Source organism: Bos indicus x Bos taurus, chromosome 25 (genome assembly GCF_003369695.1).
Source record: "Bos indicus x Bos taurus breed Angus x Brahman F1 hybrid chromosome 25, Bos_hybrid_MaternalHap_v2.0, whole genome shotgun sequence".
Classification (NCBI taxonomy): domain Eukaryota; kingdom Metazoa; phylum Chordata; class Mammalia; order Artiodactyla; family Bovidae; genus Bos; species Bos indicus x Bos taurus.
Genome location: NC_040100.1, coordinates 6,663,177 through 6,684,721, shown reverse-complemented (window position 1 = coordinate 6,684,721; position 21,545 = coordinate 6,663,177). Strand labels below are relative to the sequence as shown.

General features: G+C 52.6%; 2 protein-coding genes across 4 annotated transcripts; both read right to left on the bottom strand.

The window, feature by feature from the left end:
- Window positions 1-8,567: 8,567 nt before the first annotated feature.
- On the bottom strand, window positions 8,568-10,494 carry EPO (erythropoietin). Its single transcript, XM_027527796.1, has 4 exons — window positions 10,161-10,494; window positions 9,827-9,913; window positions 9,436-9,615; window positions 8,568-9,283 (listed from the first exon to the last, which is right to left on the bottom strand). The coding sequence occupies exons 1-4, from the start codon at window positions 10,281-10,283 to the stop codon at window positions 9,125-9,127; spliced, it is 549 nt and encodes a 182-aa protein (XP_027383597.1). The 5' UTR covers window positions 10,284-10,494; the 3' UTR covers window positions 8,568-9,124.
- A 9,920-nt stretch (window positions 10,495-20,414) lies between these two features.
- On the bottom strand, window positions 20,415-21,545 carry POP7 (POP7 homolog, ribonuclease P/MRP subunit). 3 transcript variants are annotated; one of them, XM_027527896.1, is made up of 2 exons: window positions 21,351-21,545; window positions 20,415-21,097 (listed from the first exon to the last, which is right to left on the bottom strand). In XM_027527896.1, exon 2 carries the CDS (start codon window positions 21,085-21,087, stop codon window positions 20,665-20,667), a length of 423 nt encoding a protein of 140 aa, XP_027383697.1. In that variant the 5' UTR covers window positions 21,088-21,097; window positions 21,351-21,545; the 3' UTR covers window positions 20,415-20,664. The 3 variants fall into 3 exon arrangements, with proteins under 3 accessions (XP_027383697.1, XP_027383695.1, XP_027383696.1); XM_027527894.1 differs by having other exon boundaries at window positions 21,305-21,522; XM_027527895.1 differs by having other exon boundaries at window positions 21,269-21,443.

The window sequence follows — 21,545 nt, the reverse complement described above, 5'->3', positions numbered from 1 at the left end:
ATTGTATCAACGTGTATGCAGGGAACATACACTTACTTGAGGGTTTTCAAAAAGGTCACTCACAGCCTTCTCACCTTGTCATCTGTCTCCTGAAAAGCATCTCCCCTCCAAGTTCCTCATGTCCCCTCTGGCTCCCTCTACCCCCTGTGCCCTGGATGTCACGCGTGGTTCTCTAACATGAGAAGAGCCAGTTTCTCTGTGCAGGAATTCTGAGAGTTTGAGAGTTTACATCTGAGAGTTTACATCGGAGGCATCTCTTTCTTTCAGGTCAAGGTTTTCCTGTGCTGTTGCCCAAGTTTTCTCCAAGGAGTAGGGACCATATGGGTCTGGTATTGCCAGATGTGTGGCGGGGACGGTCCTGCCCTGACTGAACACACAGACCAGTGACCCTTACAGATTCCACAGAGAAGCCAGTGGCCTTTCCCAGGTGGCGTGGGCCACGTAGAACAGCTGTTTGTTTTAGTAGTTCAAGTCCTGCTTGTTCACATCCCTTCAAACATGGAACTTCCCGGTGGTTTAGTGGCTAAGAATCTGCGTTTCAATGCAGGGGACTAGGGTTCGATCCCTGGTTGGGGAAATAGATCCCACATGCCGTGGGGCAACCATGCCTGCGTGCAGCAACGACCGAGTCCACATGCCACAGTGACTGAGCCCACATGACGCAACGAAAATCCCGAGTGCCACAACTAAGACCCAACACAGCCAAATGGATAAATGTTAAAAAAAAAAAATCCTCTCAAACAAGCTCCAGGACACCAAGCCATCCATCACCTGTTGCTGCTTCCTACTTGCTGTGTCTCTGTCCACTGGCTCTGCCTTGGGTTTTGTCCATTTTCTGAGAACCCACCCTCTCTGTCCTCCCCTGCCACCCCCAGACCCGTCTCCCGAGCTCTGCACCTCCTCCCTGTCCCCTCACACTTCACCTCTGTCCTGCTTCTGCTCAGCGGCTCACACCCCCAGGTCCAGTCTCAGCAGGCTGCAGGGCCCCGCCTGCTTCTGTTCCGAGCCTCCTAACATCCATCAGGGGGTCCCTCCTTCCTCCCCGGGGCCACACCATTCATCACCAGCCCGCTTGTCCTTTCCAGCTTTGCCCCTCGTTCTCTTCCTCAGAGGCACCCCCAATACCCCCTGAGCCCAGCTTACCGGGTTGGGGCAGGCATGTGGTCCTGGCCCCAGGCAGCCCCCAGGAGCAGCACCAGAGTCCAGACTGGAGGAGCCATGCGGGACCTCAGAGGCGGCTCTCGGGGAGAGGAGGAAGCCAGAGTGAGGAGCCCAGGCCACCTTATCCCCCCCTGCCCCTCCTCGCTTGGCGTCCTTCTGAGGAAGCCATGAAAACTGCACAGAGAACACAAGAATGCTCTGGGAAATGAAAACTACGAGAACCGAAGCCTAAACCCTTACAGAAGAGTTAAATGTTGAAATCAAGAGAAATAAAATAAGAACGAGAGAGGGAAAGAAAGAGAGGGAGAAAAGCGAGAGAGAGACTCAGTCCAGGATGACTGACATTCAGCCAGGAGAGTCCAGAAAAGAAATAACAAAGGAAAAGAAATTACTTAAGAAAAAACACAGAAGAAGATTCCCCAGAACTGACTAATGAGTCTCTTGATTAAAAGGGGTCCATTCCGACAAATGCAAAGAGACCCATGAAAGGTGTGTCATGAAATCTCAGACTGTCAGGGCTGAAGAGAACATTCCCAAACACTTTCAGACAGAAAAAAGCAGGTCACGTACTAAAGATCAGGAATCAGCATGGCACCAGAATTTTCAATAGTAACCATGGATTCTGAGATCCAGTGGAACACTGTCTGCAGAATTCCAACCATTTCAAACCTAAAGTTCTACACAGCTGGCAACAGGGGCGAAGGCAACAGAAAGATGGAGTGAAGTGAGGACTGAAAATGCTTCTTCGCAAAGAATTGAAAAAGACAAGTCACAGAGGAAGACCTACAAGGAGCCAGGAAACATTGGAAAAGAGGTTCTGCTTCCGTTGTCATAAGGGAAATGCTGATCAAGACTACAATTTTCATGTTGGCAACAGTTCAAAGGATTGAAGCATTGAGCGTTGGTCACGGTACAGGTACTGTACACACTGAAATACATTGATGACTATGTTCGAGAAAGCGTCTTAGAAGGTAATTTGACAATGACTATTCAACTTTCAAATGTGTTTATCTTGGATCCAATTTATCTTTCTAGGATTTTACCTGCAGAAATATGTGTGTATTTTCACAAAGATGTACATGCCTTAAAGATGTCAATTGCAGCATCATTTACAATAGGAAGGAAAAGTCAAGGTTACCTAAATGTTTGCTGGGCTTCCCAGGTGGTGCTAGTGGTAAAGAATCTGCTTGCCAGTACAGGAGACCTAACAGATGCAAGCGATGTGGATTCAATCCCTGGATCAGGAAGATCCCCTAGAGGAGGACATGGCAACCCAGTCCAGTATTCTTGCCTGGAGAATCCCATGGACAGAAGAGCCTGGGGGGCTACAGTCCACAGGGTTGCAAAAAGTCAGACGTGAATGAAATGACTTAGTATGCACGCAAATGTTTGCCAGATGGATGGTTGGATTGTATTAAGAAATATTATTTATATGAAGGAATACTTTGTAGCTGCACAGCAAAGTGATTCAGTTATACATATATTCTTTTTCGTATTCTTTTCCATTATGGTTTATCATAAGATATTGAATATAGTTCCCTGTGCTATATGGTAGGATCCTGTTGTTTATCCATCCTTGTATCTGCTAACCCCAAACTCCCACTCCATTCCTCCCCCCACCTCCCCACCGGCAAACACAAATTTGTTCTCTGTGTGCGTCTGTTTCATCTGTTTCTGTTTCACAAATGACTTCATTTGTGTCATTTCTTTAGATTCTATATATAAATGACAGCATGTGGTATCTGTCTTTCTCCTTCTGACTTTACTTCGTACTATATGTATGGATGTGAGAGTTGGACTGTGAAGAAGGCTGAGCGCCGAAGAATTGATGCTTTTGAACTGTGGTATTGGAGAAGACTCTTGAGAGTCCCTTGGACTGCAAGGAGATCCAACCAGTCCATTCTGAAGGAGATCAGCCCTGGGATTTCTTTGGAGGGAATGATGCTAAAGCTGAAACTCCAGTACTTTGGCCACCTGATGAGAAGAGTTGACTCATTGGAAAAGACTCTGATGCTGGGAGGGATTGGGGGCAGGAGGAGAAGGGGATGACAGAGGATGAGATGGCTGGATGGCATCACCGACTCGATGGACGTGAGTCTGAGTGAACTCCGGGAGCTGGTGATGGACAGGGAGGCCTGGCGTGCTGCGATTCATGGGGTCGCAAAGAGTCGGATACGACTGAGCGCCTGATCTGATCTGATCTGATAATCTCTAGGTCCATCCATGCTGCTGCAAATGGCATTATTTCATTCTTCTTTATGGCTGAGTAGTATTCCGTTATATATATGTACCACATCTTTTTTATCCATTCATCTATTGGTGGACATTCAAGTGGTTTCCATGTCTTGGCTATTGTGACTAGCACTGCTATAAACGTAGGCGTGCGTGTATCTTTTTGAGTTACGGTTTTGTCCAGATATATGCTCAGGAGTCGGATTGCTGGATTATATGGCAACTCTACTTTCAGTTTTTTGAGGAAACTCCACACTGGTTTCCATAGTGGCTGCCCCAGTTTACATTCCCACCAACAGTGTAGGAGGATTCCCTTTTCTCCATGCCTTCTCCAGCATTTGCTATTTGTACATTTTTATGAATGATGGCCATTCTGACTGGAGTGAAGTGTTACCTCGTTGTTTTGATTTGCATTTCTCTAATGATTAATGATGCCGAACATCTTTTCATGTGCTTGTTGGCTGTCTGTAGAATCTCATGTTCTGTTCATTGCAAAATTATTGTCCTCATTTTCCTCATGTGAAAACTGAACTCTAGAGAAATGGTGTCAGTTGTTCAGCATTGTACCTACTCAGTGTCCTGCCAAGTCCCATGGTTCCCAGAACTGTATTCCAACAGGGGGTGGAGTCACACCCAATCAGAGCAGATCTACCTTCATCAGTTTCATCAACAGCAAGTCTACATGAGAATGCAGATAAGAGGGTGGCTTTGCCACTTTTTTAAAACCCCATTGACTCTCATGGCTGTATCTTGGCTGGAGGGCTATCCAGAGCTCAACTCTCATGAGCCTGCGTTCCTGTATCCCACCCCCGATGTTCCTAGTAAACTTCAGTTTCATTCCTTCCGCCAGTCCGTACTATCAAATCTGTGTCCAGGGTGCCTGGCCTTGGCCCCTGACACCTGACAGGGTTGCCTGGGCTGGCCATCCTCCTAAGCCGTCAGGGAGGGGCTGGTACTGCCCTGCTCCAGGTGTTTGGAGAGGGAAGTCCCAACTCCCTTCAGAATTCCAGGGACTCCTTCTGCCTAAATGAGCATGCACAGGGCCCAACCCCAGAAAAGAGATCCCCTGTCCTTTTGCACCAAAGATGGGGGTACAAAGAATGCCCAGCCCAAACACCGATCTCCCCTTCCTCCAGAGCAGCTTAGGAGAGGACTTCCCTGATGGTCCAGTGGTTAAGACTCTGAGCTTCCACTGCAGGGGGCACTGATCCAGTCGTTGGTTGGGGAAGTTCCTCATGTCTGGTGGTGCAGCCAAGAAAAAACAAAACAAAACAAAAAACCAGAGCAGGTTGGGAAAATGATCAATAAGAGGGACAGAGCCAGGAAAGGGTTAATCCAGGGACAAGCAGCAGAAGCCCATTGACCCCCCCAGCCCCTCCAGGTTAGTCAATAAGTCCTCTGAGGGCTGCTCCTACTGACCTCTCTTTGGCGCCACAGGGCTGGACGGTCACAGCTTCCAACCTGTCTGGGGTTGGGGGTTGGCACTCAGGCAGGACAGGAAGGGATGGTGGTGTGCAAGGAGCTCTGCCTTTTGGGGAGTTGGAACGGGCAAGGCCCCAGGGCCCTTATCATCTGACAAGACTGGTTGTGGTAGGAATAGGTGTGGGTGACCTTGGGATGCGGAAGAACCCAGGAATAACTCCAGGGAATGCAGCCCCCCCCCGGCTTCCCTGTGTGGCTTTGGACCCTTTGTTCACCCACTCTGGTCCTCAGTTTCCTCATCTGTAAGATAGAAAGACTAGCATAGCTCAGGTTTCCAAGAAACCAGAAAAAGAAAATCATTATTTAAAAAAATCATGGCACTTTCGTAGAGGTCCAGTGATTAAGGCTCCATGCTTCTAATTCTAGGGGCACAGGTTCGATCCCTGGTTGGGAAATTAAGATCCCACATGCCGTGAGGCACAGCCAAAAAACAAAAACATCATTATAAAAAACAGAAATTGTGTGTGGTTGGCGTAATTTTTGATTTATAGACATTTGGACATGATTCACATAGGCAGGGAAACCATTCGGCTGTTTTTCTGTTGCCAATAATCTTTCACAGGGTCGAAGTTTTATGATGGAATTTTGGAGGAATGAGCCTTGACCAGCTGGGAATAACATAGTTAACCTTCAGCCTAGATTCCAGTGTCTAAGAGGCCCCGTTTTGCTAACTCAGCTCCAGCAGCAGTCACCTACTGGGGGAAGTCAGTGGACTGAGTAGACCCAGGAGAAACCCAGGTGGCCTGGGGGCCGGGGTCAGGCAGATGCATTCGGTCAGCCTGATGTGCAGGCCAAGAGGCTGCAGTCAAGGGTGGGAGCTGGGGCTGCCGGCATCGGCTGAAGAGCTGGGAGACTTCAATGGTGGGAAGGGTGGTAGGCACTTTTGACTTAGGAATTCCTGGGAGGAAGTGGGCACCAGGGGCAGGGGATGCATCAGGAAAGAGTGGTAACAAGAAATGCCTGGGATTCACGCCTCACTGACTGAAGCTGTTTTCTTCCCTCTGTCCATTCCCTCTACCCTTCTCCCCATGAAGCTTGCTTCTAACAGAAGAGGGACCCAGAGTCCGAGAGCCTGGTCCTGACACTTCCTCTCAGTATCTTATGACCCAAGCCAGACCCATCCATGATCTCTCCGGATCTCCGTGTCCTCCAGTCTCTGCCTTCCTCATCGGGTTAGGAGAGCAAAAGAGAGACTGCTTGGGACAGCACTTTGGAAGTGGCAAAGCCCTCTACAAACAGGAGGCATCTCCATGAAACAGTTATGTAACCCGCTGACTCAGAACTAGGCCGAGTTGGCGCCTGTCCCACCTGGAAGTTGGAAGAGCTGGCTCAATCGCTCACCCGGAGGAACTTGGTTTTAGTTTCACCGTCTGATGAATGGGGATGATGCCTGCTGTTCTCTTCCATGGAATGACGGTGAGAATCACAGGAGATCTTGTAGGTGCCAGAGATTAATGTGCTGTTAATCATCAAATCATCATCATTATAATAGTGCAGAAGAAAGCGGGTCTTTTTGCCCCAAGGGGACTGTCCACTCTAGGAGGACACCAGGCTGTGAGTAGCACAGACCGTAATTCTGCTTTTCCATGTACTTAATCCAAAGGCTGGCACACAGTAGGAACTCCATTAATGTGAAACAAATTATGTTTTTAAATTATGTTCTTAACCTACTCGCCCATCACACCTGACTCAGGTCATACACTTCAGGTTCTGTTAATTCATTTCTTTTTTTTTAATTTTTAAATTTTATTTTTTGGCCATGCCATGCAGCATGTGGGATCTTAGTTCCCTGACCAGGGATCGAACTTGTGCCCCTTGAATTGGGAAGCACAAGAGTCTTAACCACTGGACCATTAGGGAAGTTCCTTCTTTCTTCTTCTTTTTTTTTTAACTGAAAGCAATAATAAGTCTGAAGCTAAGTGGAGGAATAAGGTCAGAGGGAAGAAAGATCCAGGAGATGTTTAGGCAGCACTCAGGTCAGGAGACCGACAAGACTTTGGGGTTATGAATCCTAAATCTCAAGTTCAGTTCCCAGCCGTGACTTACTAACTGGATTTCCTGGACTTCAAGATAAGTCTCTTTGCTTCATTTTTGCCAGCAAGAAAGATAGATTTCATCCTTCCTGATTCATAGAGGTGGAGTAAGAACCAGATGGCATGTGTGGAAACCATAATATGAATTTTTTTTCCAAAATGTGCGACTTCGGAGTCCTCAGGGTTCTATAGCTTCTAGGTTACCCTAGCATTTCCCAAGAGGGCCTGAAGAGGGCACTGTAGCCCAGGAGCCGCTTTGGGCAGAGTGAAAATTCTCGGGCTGACTCCTCCCACCGCAGCTTGGCCCCCACTCCACCCTCCACACACAGATATTTGGCAAATACCCTCCAACCCCTCAACCTGCTCATATTTTTCCTGCTGCACATTGCAGAACATTCCCTCCCTTGAGCATATTTGCAGGGGTGCAGGCTAACTTCTCTGTTTTGCCATATAAGCAGAAAGAGCAATCCCCCTACCCCAAGTATGATAATGGTCAGGATTACTCCCCATCTGGTTTTGTGACATCTTTTGTGGTCTGCACAGGTCTTTTTCTGCTGTTTGCGGCCGAAACATTATTTCTGGGAAGGAATTTGAAGTTGACTGTCGGGGGAAAGGGTAAAATCAGAAGTAGAAATTCCCTGGCAGTCTGGTGGTTAGGTTAGGACTCCTTGCTTCCAGTGCAGGGGGCATAGGTTCTAACCTTGTTCAGCGAACTAAAGTCCCATATGTCATGTGGACAAAAAAAAGAAGAAAGAAGTGGGGATCAAGCGTGGAGGTTGAATGAGTTTGTTCCGTGTCCCCATCCCAGAGGAGCTGAGAAGGCTTATGTGACAGGAATAAGGTTTAAGTAGTTTTACTTCTTGGTCTGCACCATGGAATGACCGCAGTGACATTCTCCCAGGGCCATGTGAGGAATGCAAAGAGGTTGGATAAGGGAACTACCTGCAGCAGCTCTGGGCAGTGACTGACCAATGAGGTGGTTGTCCGGGAAATTGGTTCCCAATGTACCCCCATCTACTGCCCCTTCTGCAAGTTTCAGGTTGGAGCATTAATGGTAACCATCCCCAGGCAAGAAAAGTTCTGCTGGACTTAGAGGGAGCTTGTACACTGGGAAAGCCTGGTGCTGGGATGATAACATTAGAAGAAGGGGCCACAGAGAAGAGGCAGAAAAGAATAAAGTTCCAGCAGACAGTGTTGGCAGCTGCCAGCAACCCTCAAAAGGGCCCCTCCTCTTGGCACCTGTGTCCTTACTGGCCCTGAAACTCACTAAAGGTTTGCCCTGGGGAATTCCCTGGTGGTGCAGTGGTTGGGACTCCATGCTCTCACTGCCAAGGTCTAGGTTCAATCCCTGGTTAGGGAACTAAGAGCCCACAGGCTGTGCTGTGCAACCAAAAAAAAAAAAAAGACTTATCCTGGGCCAGTTGGCAGCTACCTACTAAGGACTAGCCTTGAATGGAGCCACCTTATTGACAAGCGTGGGCAGAGCTTGTGGCCTCAGGCCAGTGGGGTCAAGAGGTCAGACAGGCCATGCGAGGCAGCACGTAGCGCCCCACCCCCTCCACCTCTGGCTTCCCGGACCTGCCACCTACTGCCAGGATGGGGACAGACCCGGGGAAGTACGGGGCTCCCAGGAAAATAGGAAAGACCAAGAGCCAGGTTGTGGTTTCAGTTCTTGCCAGTGAGGTTGAAAAATACACAAGACTTGGACCCAGTGAGAACCAGGGGCCAGCCCCCATTCCATCTTCATGGCTCCCACCACCCTCCTTGTCCAGTGGACTCTGCTGTCATGGAGTCCCCACGAGACCCGGAGAATTCATGTCTTCCCCCTAAATTCTCCAGTCCATCCTGTCCCTGTTTGGTACACGTAAAAGGAGGTATCCATCCTCCAGCTGGTCCCGGCACTGCGGCTGGGCAGCATGTCAAGATGAGTCTCAGTGTCTCTGCAGCATGGTGCTGCCCCCAAGTTTAGGTTGAACTCTGAATTCCTCCAGCTTTGGGGCCTCAGACTGGCCCTGTGACATCCTTAGATCTGAGTTGAGCTCTGGACAGTTCCTCTAGCCCCTGAGATGTTACCGCTGGCCCTGGAGTGTCCGTGGGACAGGCTGGCACTGAGCTGGTGGCCCGTCGACAGGGGTTGGGAGTGGCGGCGTGGAAGGCATGGCGCAGGCAGTGATGGTGAGCGAGATGGTGGACGTGCCCGGGGTGATAGCACCAGGTCACCTGTCCCCTCTCCTGCAGGCCTCCCCTGTGTACAGAGTCAGCTTTCCCCGCAGGAAATTGGAGTAGATTCGGAAAAGCTTGGACAAAGCATCAACAGTGAATGCTCGGAGTGGGGCTGCGGAGGGGGTTGCATCTGGAAGGGAGATGGCTTCTTTCTGCAAAGAGAGGACTAAAGGTTAGTGCAGTGCCAGGGGCTCCGGCAGGAGATGGGTTTCAGGGTAGAATGGCTGGGGGGTTTCCTTGGCAGGGCCCTTCTCTCACTTTGCAGAAACAGCAACCCCAGGGGCAAGGACGGGGCCAGACACACCTGGGCTCCCAGCGCCCGAAGCAGGGAGGTGAGACTGCGGAGGCCGCTGACAGCTTTGTCCACGTGCAGCCGCAGGGCCTCGCATGGCTGGGACGCGTTGGCCAATAGGGCCTGGCCCCGCAGGATAGCTTCTGAGAGCAGGGCCAGGCCCTGCCAGACTTCCAGAGCCTGCTGCTGGACCTAAAGGGAGCAGAGACTTGGAGTCAGCTAGCCCAAGCCAGCCTCTCCCTCCTCCCTCTCAGCAGCCCCATGCAAACAGAAGTTTTTTAGAATGAATGAACATTCACCCTCATCTTTGCTGTTCCATTTCTTCTCTCTCTAGCATTCTCCTGACCATCCTATGAGGTTCCCAAAATGAGACTTCCCAAGAGGAAGGAACCCGTGAACTCACCTCCATCCTCTTCCAGGCATAGAAGTTAACCTTGGTGTCTGGCACAGTGATATTCTCATTGAAGCTGCAGCCTTCTGCACAGCCCATCTGAAATGCACAAGCCTGGAGTCAGGGGCCCCAGGGCCTCCATCCGGCTTAGCCCCTCACTAGCTTCCACTTAGGCACTGGGACTACCACTCCTAGGACTTTTACTGGGGACTTTGACTCCTTGCTTCCACCCCTGAACCAAGCACCAGGTTCCTGGATCTTGCGGCGGGGGGGTGGGGGGGGGTGGGTGTTGACCCTGGAGCCCCAAGTGTGAGTTCTGTGGAAGGTTTTGGGGAGGGGACCTCACCGTGGCATTTTCGGCCTCCCTGGCCTCCAGGATGTACCTCTCCAGGACTCGGCTGTCACAGATGAGGCGTGCGGGGGCGCCCAGGACTGGGAAGCCCAAAGGAAACAGCAGAAAGGACAGCATCAGCAGCGGAGTACAGTCTAGGAAAGAGAGCCGGGCTGCGGATGAGGTGGATTCTCGCAGGAGAAGGGCTGGTTTGGACGGCAGGTTCACCCATCCTGCTGCGCAGCCCCCAGTGAGTCCTCCCCACCTGGACCTTGGGAGCGCTCAGGCTCTGCCTCCGCGTTCATTCAATCCCGCGGCCGTGTGCACACCCCACCCCCCTCCAGCTACCGGCATCCACTTCTCCCGGCCAAACTTCAATCCCGGTGTGACAGCGGCGTCCCTTCTCGCAGATCCGGGTTGTGGCTCCCAGACCCAGGTGTCTGAGTCTTCCTCGGCACCCACAGAGCCGCGCCTCTTCTCCCTGAACCCCCAGCCCTCCGCCCCGTCTCCGGCTCAGGTTCCGACTCTCCCCGGGGGACTCCTAGAGCCCGACAGACCAGCAGGTGAAGGCTGCCCCACCCCCCTTGCCCTTCCGGGGTCCTTGGCAAGTCTCAAGTCCTTGAACCGGACCAACTCGGGGCCAAGAGCCCCAGCGGTAAATTCCTCCTCAAACAGCGCTGCCCCGGCCGAGAGTACTCACCGCGCGCCCCCATCTCGTGCCTCGCCTGACCCCTCAGCGACCTGGGGCTCGGCGGGTGCCTGCGCCGAGGCCCCGCATCCCGGGAAGATCGACGGGGCAGGGCCGCCCCGCCGGCCGAACGAGGGGGCCGCGGTCCCCGGGCGCCGAGCGGGGTCGGGGCAGAGCGCGCAGAGCCCGGGGCCAGGGTCTGGAGGACGGCGCGGCGAGGCGACCGGCGGGGTTGGCCCGGGGACTGTTGGCCCGGGGACTGCGGCGGCGGCCGGGGGTCGGGGCTGTTATCAGCTGTGTGCGTGCGGGTGGGGGGTTGGGGGGAGGCTGTGTGCGTGAGGGGTCGCGGGAGGTGGGGACCGGAGGGGTCACAGCCGGGGCAGGACGCCTGGGTCGGGGGCTCGCCGGGGCGGAGCTGCCTGCCGTCCGACCCCCGGGTTCCGGGAGGTGCGGCTGGGTGCGCGCCGCGGGACGGGCACAAGGCTGCCCTGGGAGAGCAGTGCCATTCTGCTGGGAGCGCCTGGGGACCCCGACATCCCCTCCACCCCCTAGAGATGGGCCTGTCTGGGTTCTTGCAAGGCAGTCAGGAAGATGCTGGCTGGGCAAGTCAGTGGTGGCCTTCTCACGGTCCCGGTTCTTCTGGAAACCGGTGTTGTTCGAGTTGAGGGATTTAATATGGGTGGTGCACAGAGCAAGACACTTGGTGAGGTCTTCTCCTCCCACTCCTCACTTTTGAGGACCCTGAAAGCCCAGAAATTGAACTTTTAGGTCAGTGTGCCTGGCAAAATTCTTAACAATCTGAAATACAATGAACCCCCAAAGGGATGGCACCGGGGGTCTGCAGCTAAGCCTCTGTGGTTTCTAGGAAGCCCTGGGGCAGGGAGCGAACTCCAGGGAGCAGGAGTCCAAGGCTTGCTTGCCTCTCAAACCTTGGGAAGTGGCCTGAGTGTCTAGGCCTCAATGCTCTAACCTGTCAAATGGGCCTCCTGAAAGCACCATTCCTGTTCATGTTGCTTTCACAAATGCGAAACCCTGACAAATGCTGGTGGTTATTTATATGTTCATTCACTCCCTCCCCAGTCCCATAATATTAGATCTGTTTTATTCATGCATTTAGTCCCTTCTTGGTGCAAGTCAACTGACTACAAACTTTTCAGGACAGAAACATGCATTGAGACTTAACTCCTGCCTCCCGGAGTTTGTAGCTTACAGTAGATATAGGATGGGTACGTGGAGCCATGTGTGAGGACTGGGGTGTGCAGAGCTGAGCTATGAGAGTTTGGAAGAGGGGGTGGTCACCTCTAGCTGGGGAATCAAGGAGGATTTGATGCAGGAGGTCAAAACAAGCTCAGCCTTGAAGGGCAGGCAGGATTTCATTGGGAAAAGATGTGAGGTGGATGGGGGAGGCCGTTCTAGCCCTGTGTTGGTGGGTCAAGTGTTTTGGGGTGAAGGGTGGGGTGTGGGAGGGAGAGGTGGATATCAGGCTAGGGTGCTGCTTAGGGAGAGGTCATGTTGTGAAGGGCCTTGAGTGCCACTCTGAAGAACTGGGACTTTGGAACGAGTGGGAAATATTCATTCATTCAAGAAATATACATATAAGAGTACCTACTTGGACTTCCCTGGTGGCATAGTAGATAATAATCCACCTGCCAGTGCTGGGGACACAGGTTCGATCCCTGGTCCAGGAAGCATGGAGCTACTGAGCCTGTGCACCGCAACTACTGAGCCCACGTGCTGCAACTACTTTTGAAGCCCTCACGACCTGGAGCCTGTGCTCCACAAGAGAAGCCACTGCAGCGAGAAGCCCACACACCACAACAAAGAGTAGCCCTGGCTCGCTGCAACTAGAAAAAGCCGGGGCAGCAATGAAGACCCGGGACAGCCAAGGAAAAAAAAAAGAATACTTACTGTTGGCCAGGAACCTGGAGATAGAGTAGTGAATAAAAAGGACAAGACTGCCTGCCCTGGTGGAGCTGACATTCTAGAGGAGGATGGATGGCAAACACGAAAATGAATAAAATATAGAGGCTCTCCAGTGGTAAAAAGCTTCGAAGGCCCAGGAATCTTGGAGGAGGTGGCAATTTTGGACGAAGCAGGCAGAATGCCTACTGAGAAGAAGGTGACAAAGTGAGGGAGATGAGGGGCGATCAAAGAGGGTTCAGACAGATGAATGGGAGGGGCAGGAGGCAGAGGCTTGAAGGTAATAATGAGGCCCCGACCTGCTCCCCTGCCCTCTGCTCACCCACAGCCTGCTCTCAGGGCCTCCCCCAAAACCTGGTGTGCCGGCTGCCAGTCTGCATACCCCACTGTGCCCCCTGATCCCGGTTTCCCCCTCAGCACCCAGGCGGCCTCCCAGCCCCACATGGCCCTCGGAGCCCAGCCCTGGGACAGGATCCCAGCTGTGGGACAAACACACGCACACTCACGTCCACACACGTCCGCACATGCGTTCTGTCCTGACTTCCCACACGCCTCAGCCTCTGCTCTCCGGGTCCCCAGACTCCTGCGTCACTGCCCTGACCTGACCACGGAGAGGGGGCCGGGGGGGATGGCGGGGAGTAGACACAGCCGGAGGAGAGGGAGGAGAGGAGGAGCTGTTCGGGCTGTGGGACCTGCCTCTCCCCTCACGCCAGCTTGGCAGAGGTTCCCCAGGCCCCTGCCTTCGAGAAAGGTAGATGGGCCCTGGGCAATAGCCCCTAGGTGCTGGGGCCTGCCGGACAAGGGTGACGTTGGTTCATCCGCTGGAGCATTTGGAAAGAGCTGCGATTGCAGCCCGGGAGAGAAGGCAGAGGGGACAAGGAGAGAGATGGAACCTCCGTCCAATCCCTAAGCCGTAGTAATCCTACCAAGAAGGCAGAGGCTGATTTGGGGGCCATCTTAAACCCAGCTGTTGATGGATACCACCCAGCAGGGCCCATCAATCCAGCCTGGACAGCAGGGCACCCTGAGGAGCAGGAAGCTACCTGGGATTCCCCCTCCGATGCTTAGTGCCCCACTGCCAGAGCCCCCTCCATCTGCCTGTTTATATTTCTCTGGCATGGTGCTGGCCCAGTGCCAGGGCGACTGCAGAAGGTCACCACGCTGTCCCCTCCAGATATCCCCAACTGGATGGTGGGGGTGGAGACAGGCTGGAGTCATCCTGGCAGCCACTAGAGTAACTTTCCTGCTGAACAAACAGCCTTATTCGGGGTATTACCCTGAGCACGAGCCTGCAGTGGCTCCCGGTTCCTAGGAACTAAGACCCTCTGTGCTCTGCCACCCACCCACCTTTCCAGCCTGTTCTCCCACTTCGTTCACCCCCATGCCCACATCACAGGAGCTCACTGACATGATTTGCTGCCTCCTGCCCTTCGCTCACTCTCTGCCTTCCACCTGGATCACCCTCGCCCTCCCACACTATCGCTCCCTTTCTTCAAGTGTTACCTCCTCTACGAAGCCTTCCCAGATGCCCCGGCAGAAAGCTGTCTCCCTGCTCTGGGCTGCCGTTCTTTATGTACATCTTTTATGTCTCAGCAATACGTGAACCGTGAACTTCCTGAAGTTCAAGCTGGTTTTAGAAAAGGCAGAGGAACCAGAGATCAAATTGCCAATATCCACTGGATCATGGAAAAAGCAAGAGAGTTCCAGAAAAAATCTATTTCTGATTTATTGACTATGCCAAAGCCTTTGACTGTGTGGATCACAATAAACTGTGGAAAATTCTGAAAGAGATGGGAATACCAGACCACCTGACCTGCCTCTTGAGAAATCTGTATGCAGGTCAGGAAGCAACAGTTAGAACTGGACATGGAACAACAGACTGGTTCCAAATAGGAAAAGGAGTACGTCAAGGCTGTATATTATCACCCTGCTTATTTAACTTCTATGCAGAGTACATCATGAGAAATGCTGGACTGGAAGAAACACAAGCTGGAATCAAGATTGCCGGGAGAAATATCAATAACCTCAGATATGCAGATGACACCACCCTTATGGCAGAAAGTGAAGAGGAACTCAAAAGCCTCTTGATGAAAGTGAAAGTGGAGAGTGAAAAAGTTGGCTTAAAGCTCAACATTCAGAAAACAAAGATCATGGCATCCGGTCCCACCACTTCATGGGAAATAGATGGGGAAACAGTGGAAACAGTGTCAGACTTTATTTTGGGGGGCTCCCAAATCACTGCAGATGGTGACTGCAGCCATGAAATTAAAAGACGCTTACTCCTTGGAAGGAAAGTTATGACTAACCTAGATAGCATATTCAAAAGCAGAGACATTACTTTGCCAACAAAGGTCGGTCTAGTCAAGGCTGTGGTTTTTCCTGTGGTCATGTATGGATGTGAGAGTTGGACTGTGAAGAAGGCTGAGCGCTGAAGAATTGATGCTTTTGAGCTGTGGTGTTGGAGAAGACTCTTGAGAGTCCCTTGGACTGCAAGGAGATCCAACCAGTCCATTCTGAAGGAGATCAGCCCTGGGATTTCTTTGGAGGGAATGATGCTAAAGCTGAAACTCCAGTACTTTGGCCACCTGATGCGAAGAGTTGACTCATTGGAAAAGACTCTGATGCTGGGAGGGATTGGGGGCAGGAGGAGAAGGGGACGACAGAGGATGAGATGGCTGGATGGCATCACTGACTCGATGGATGTGAGTCTGAGTGAACTCCGGGAGTTGGTGATGGACAGGGAGGCCTGGCGTGCTGCGATTCATGGGGTCGCGAAGAGTCGGACACGACTGAGTGACTGAACTTAACTTACTTATGTCTCAGAGCTTCCCTGGTGGTTCAGATGGTAAAGAATCTGCCTGCAGTGAGGGAGACCTGAGTTCGACCCCTGGGTTGGGAAGATTGCCTGGAGAAGGGAATAGCAACCCACTCCCGTATTCTTGCCTGGAGAATTCTATGGAGAGAATGAACCTGGTGGGCTACAGTCCATGGGGTTGCAAAGAGTCAGACATGACTGAGCGACTAAGACTTCTACTTTATGCCTCAAGCCTCCCCTCTTGGGGCCACCATGTACAGCTGTCAAGGTTGAGCACTGCACAGCTCCAGGGGCCGCCATTCATTTGGACCCTGATGAGAATGGTATTCTCTGGAGTCGTGCAGCACAGGTGCTCTGTTAATCGGAGGAGAGAGAAAAGGACAAAGCATAGGCAGGTCTTGTTCATCTTGGTGCCAGTGGGCACCTGGCCTGTTGCCTGTTTATGGTCTTCGCTCAAGTGTGGCTCGCAGAGTGTGCTCCGTCCACTCCAAATACCTCAACCAGAGGATGGGAGGCCTAGAGGGAGGAAGTGAGCCCCTCGTCTTCTGCATGCTTGCTGGAGCTGTGCCTGGACAACCTAGCTCTGGGTTCGCTGGGGCTTGAGAGGCCTCCATCTACTTCCTGAGCAGGGAGCCCGCAAGGCGAGGCCTCAAAAGGGACAGTCGTGACCACAGGATGGCGGGGGTGGAGACAAGCTGGAGTTGTCCCAGCAGCCGGTTCAGATTGAAACTCCAAGCAGCAAATTTACAGCCCCCCTGAGCTAGCGCAGACCCCCAGGAAGCACGAAGTCCCAGCTGCCTGGAGTCGTGTTGGGGCGGAGAAGGGGGGGCCTCTGGACCTTTCCGCCCTCCTCCTTTCCAATCAGTAGCTTCTCAGCCAGGCTTGGGAGCTCTGCCAGGGGCCCAGACCTTCTGTGCTGGGAAGTGGGGTGGCTTGGACCTCGGAGGGTGTGATGGGGAGGGCTTCCTGATGCTTGGGGAACTGGGAAGGGAGTGAGGACTCGGAGTAGGGATTCCTGCTGGGAAGTCCTGTACGGAGATCAGCTTGGAGAAACGGAGGCAATCTGTGCTTACTTGGCCACAAGGTAGCCTCTAGGACCAGATGTTTGGGTTCTGTTCTCAGTGAGCAGCTCTGCCGCTTCAGGAGCCCAACGAGGCTTGTCTGATAAACAAGGGAGCCCAGATTTGGTGACCTGGTGAGCTCTGCCACTTACCAGCACACAACGTGAACAGGTGACCTTATGTCCAACCCTGGGGATGGCAGAAGAAACGATAGTAACTGCTTGCCAGGGCTGTTGTGTGATTATGTAACGCCCGGCACGAGGTAATCAATACGTGCTACCTATTATCACTGCACCCTTGGCTTTACTATCCCTGCTGTTTGTCCTCTCTTTGCAGGCCTGGAGACCAGATCGCCAACATACTCTTCAGCCTTCCTCCAGCGTCCGCCACCGCTCCTTCTGGGGAGGTGGGCATGGGTTCGTGACACCTTATCCCTGGTGTTATAGCTGCCTCACTAAGCCACCCACTAGCAAAGGTCACGGGGTCAGGGGGTGTGGATGGAGGATGGGAGTCTCTCTGGGTGGACACATCCACTGCTCTTTGGAGAAAGTTGCCGCCGAAACACAACTGATTGGAGCTGGGGGTGGGTCAAGACATAGACATCAAGGCAATGCTCACACTCAGTTTATTCAAAGCCTGGAGACAACCAGGGCTTTCTTGTCCCCTTAACATGGGTGTCCTCCCAAGGGAGGCCCAGAGACATCCCAAGGACCCTGAACTGAATGAGGCCTTTGGGCGCACCCCGGACAGGCCCTGAAGCATTACCAGGCCACCTTCTTTGGTTACTAGTCTCGACTCTCCCCCAGTGCTTGAGTCCTTGCAGGAGGGCACGCAAAGCACCAAGACCTCCACCTCCAGATGCACCTCCCCAGCTCAGGTTTCTGTGAAGCGTCAGCCACATCCTAGGATCTCCTGTTCTCAGGTACGGCTGAATGTTCCCAAGCTCCTTCACACACCCTTTACTGGAAGGATGTCCTTTACCCATGTCCTTCCCATCCTTTACCAGAAGACAGAGCTGCTAAATTGGCCGCAGTAGCTTTCCTGTCCAAACAAAAATAAAACATCAATTCAAAAGCACCCATAAGTGTCATTTAGGAAGATGGAGTCTTAAGTGGTCATTTTCATAGACTTCTCTCTTGGTGGGATAACCTTTGCCTCATCCCCAAACCTGCAGTGGGTCATCTCTTCCCTTCAGAACTACATTTACACACGCCTCTAGTCCATCTTCTCCATAGGCTCCAGGGTTTGTTCTCCCGGCTCCTGACCAAGCACCAAGAACTCACCAGGACAGAGTGCAAGGAACTTCCTAGAAGGATCATCCACCCATCCACACCAGTTCCTGGGTCCTGAGGGCCCGTCTTCTTTCCCGCCGCCAGTGCCACAAAAGTAAAAGCCAGCAGGACTAAGAACCCAGCCTTGTAGATCAAACACACACAAACCACCTTCCTTCCCCTCTCCCCATCCCCATGTAGAGGACCAAACTATTCCTTAGCAAAATGACTCACACTACCAACAGTTTCCCCTCTTTCTGGAGCCCTTGCTAATGCCAGGCTCCAAGCACTATGTAAATTAATTCTTTCCAAATCTGTCTGTCCTTTTTTCTATTAGTTTTTAGAGGCCCAGGGGTTCGTACCTCTCTGGGCAGACCTGGTGCCTAACAGAGATTCCGCACAAGCAGTGAATTCTCAATAACACTAGAGATGAGGTCTACTCCCACCTCCAAGACAAGCATTTCAAATCTGACCTTGGGGGAACTGTTTTTGAAGTAGGAGGTCATTTTGCGCTCATTGTGGGCTCCATAGCTGTTGAGCAAAAAGAAGGGAGGGGAACTGCACCTGGACATCCTTTCTGCCCCCATCACCTTCCAGCTTCCCAAGCTGTGATGGAAGACACTGCAGAGAACCCAGAGGGCGGGGGAGCTGAGGTGGCTGGTGGCCTCCCTGCAGAGCTCCCTGCCCCATCCACCAGGCGTGCACTCGGACAGATGCAGGCACTTTCCCCACACCCCCTACCTGCCCCATCGGTGGCAATGTCTAGGGGCTGTTTCTGCCACTGAGGGAAGCCCCACTGGCAAGCAGTGAGAGAATATGGAGCAGAAACAACAAATAAGCTGGAAGATGTGGCAGCCAAAACAAACCAAATGCAAAAGGGCTGCTGCTACCACCTCTGCTGGGCCTGGGCCAGGAGCACAGAGACCAGAGCACATACATGCAAGGACACACACAACTCCCGCCAGCTCCCTGCTGGCTCCCCCGTTACTGGGGCCTCCTGGGCAAGGGAGCCTTGCAGTCAAGGCTGATAGGGAAATTGGGATGGGGGATTTGGGGGCATCCGATAGAATCGTCTCCGTCAAATCTCCCCAATGCTTCCTACTTTGTAGCTGCCGAGTGACCCTCCAGTCCTACAACACACCCTGTTAGTGAATCCCCTTTGTACACGCTGATGCCTTTGCCTGATGTGGCCTCTCCCCTCTCTTCTGCCTGGCAAACTCCTCTTCATACTTCAAAACCCAGGTCAAAGGTGAAACCATCTCAGACCTCAGCAGGAAGTTAGCCATTTCCTTCTCTGCACTTCTCTATTGTGGCTGTTCTTACCTCTTACATCACACATCTTATTCACTGCACGAAAACTGGTATATCCACCTTCCCAACTAAATGGTGAACTCCTTGAAGGCAGGGGCCATTTTATACCCACCTTTGTATCCCCAGGGCCCAGCCCAGGTCTGTGGCTCACAGAAGGCACTTGGGCTGTGTTTAGTCATTAGAACGAAGCCCCAGTCCTTCTGTGAAGAGTTTGCTTTCCTGTGCGACTGGCAGTCACTTCCACAGCATGAGTCCCTCCTCAGCAGGAACCTTCAAGCCAGAGGGAGAGGTTTTGCCAAATGAGAAGGCTGATTTTCAGAATCCCAAACCAAACTGCTTTCAAGCAAACTAGAACCAAATACAGTTACTAACCTTTAAATCAAAGTCTTTCAAGCTCTTGTGACCTCCCCCAACAGTAAAATCGATGTCATAACTAGCACACATCTATATACATATCTATAAAAATGCCAACAAAATATTACCATGGAAGTTACTTTTTACTTGATTTTTAAAAAGGTTTTGACCTAGTAAATCAAGACCCACATATGGGTCATCAACTGCTCTGATAAACATTGCTTTAGACGACTCGTTTGATAAATACGAAAAATCAGATCCTCCTAGAAATATCCAAGCAAATAAGTGCTTATGACCTGTGTGCCCAGTAAGTCAGAGGGAAGGCTTTTCTTTCCCACTTAGAACAGCCCAGCCACAGGGTGTGAAGGGCTCTGAACCACAGCTGTTTAGAACACTTTGGATCCCCCAGGACCAGGGATCAAATGAAGCCGTGTCAATCCCTCCCACAACCTAATACAAAGGAGGCTCCATCTTTGTGTTTCTCTCTCCTTAAGCCCTCATCCTTCCTGTGCCCAGGAACTACCAACAGAGAAGCTGATAGTTTCCTCACACACAACTAGACCCCAGCTGCTTGCCAGCAGGCAGGAATATCTACTTATTCTCTCTGCCTTCTTCTGCAAGGATGAAATATTTTAAAACAAACACTGGGGCTGTCAGGCTTCTGCACTGCACTAACGTTTGTCTTATGTTGCAGTGTCTGTAGGACAATTTATGTTCTTTCTATGAAAGCAGGAAACACCAGGGTTCCCCTCCTGTATCTAAATCTTTGTCAAGTTTCTTCCTACTCTCCTCTCCAGAATTTACACAGGGGAGAGGCAGTGCAGCGGGGTGGGTGGCCAGGCAGCAACATAACTTGAAACTTTTTATTGTACAGGACAATGGCTACAGACCACAAAGATCCAGGAAGACCCACTGCTTGGGCCCAACAAAAGACGGTAATTGCCCTCTCAATTCAGAGTCCTCCGGGCTGCCAGCGGATGGGCTTTTTCCTACATGGCTCTGGTTGAAAGATCCATGACAGTACTCAGGACAAGAAGAGCCACATCTGAGCCCCAGCTGTATGGGGATGGGTGGATAAGGTGGGCCAGCTTCATCTCAGTTACTTGGGCGTGACCCTGAAGACACGGATATGGATGGCAGAGTTGTTGCGGATCCGGGTCAGCGGCTCTCGTGAGTCAGTCTCCGGTTCCAGCTCATCGACAAGCTCCACGGTGGAGGTATTGGCAGCCACTTGCAAGGACCCGAAGCTGCCCGCCTGCAGTTGTAGGGCAATGTTGATGGCTCGGTTGATGGCCAGGCCCAAGCCGTGAATGTAGATCTCACTGCATGCGTTCTGACCCCGCGCCCCTCCGTCCAACAGCTTCTGGCAGCGGGCCAGCTGCGCCTTAAAGTCAGTCTTCATGTTGACATAGATGTCATTGGGCCTCCGGGGCAGGCGGTGGGGAAGCCGCTTCCGCAGGGTGTACTCCACCGGGTCCAGCTCCGCCTCGACGGTCCCGCGGGACTCTCGGTTTTCGGCCATGCTGTGTGCCCTGGCACGGGAAAGGGACGAGATCAACCAAGGGTGAGGAGCGACCCACGCTTCCTTCCCCACCCGGTTTCCAGCCCAAAGGGTGCACCCGGGCGGGGGCGCACTCGACGCCCCTCTTCCCTCCCATTCTCAGTCCGTTCCCACTCAACTCCAGCTCCCGCAGCTCCCCTACCCTCAGTTCGCGGACATTCATTACAACGCTCCCCACCTCGGGTCCGTCCACCGCCCCCTTTCCCCAGCACTCCAGCGCCTACTCTCTCCAGTCCCCGTGCTTTCCACGCGCACGCGGCCCGCTCCTCTGCCAGGCCAGTCGAGCGTTGCGCCGACTGGCCGGAGGAGGTGGCGCTGCCCGCGACCACCAGGACCCCAGTAGGGAAGAGGGGCGCGCCACACAGACGCCGGAATGCTGAAGCCCTGTAGGCGCGGGGCGTCGGAAAAGGGTGCCGAGT

Excerpts from the sequence above, each read along its gene's own strand:
- POP7 (XM_027527896.1), bottom strand. The coding sequence starts at position 21,087 with ATGGCCGAAAACCGAGAGTCCCGCGGGACCGTCGAGGCGGAGCTGGAC.
- EPO (XM_027527796.1), bottom strand. The coding sequence starts at position 10,283 with ATGCTGTCCTTTCTGCTGTTTCCTTTGGGCTTCCCAGTCCTGGGCGCC. Across the intron at positions 9,616-9,826 it reads ATGCCTGGAAGAGGATGGAG|GTCCAGCAGCAGGCTCTGGA; the intron begins GTGAGTTCACGG and ends TGCTCCCTTTAG. Across the intron at positions 9,284-9,435 it reads TTCGGGCGCTGGGAGCCCAG|AAAGAAGCCATCTCCCTTCC; the intron begins GTGTGTCTGGCC and ends CTCTCTTTGCAG.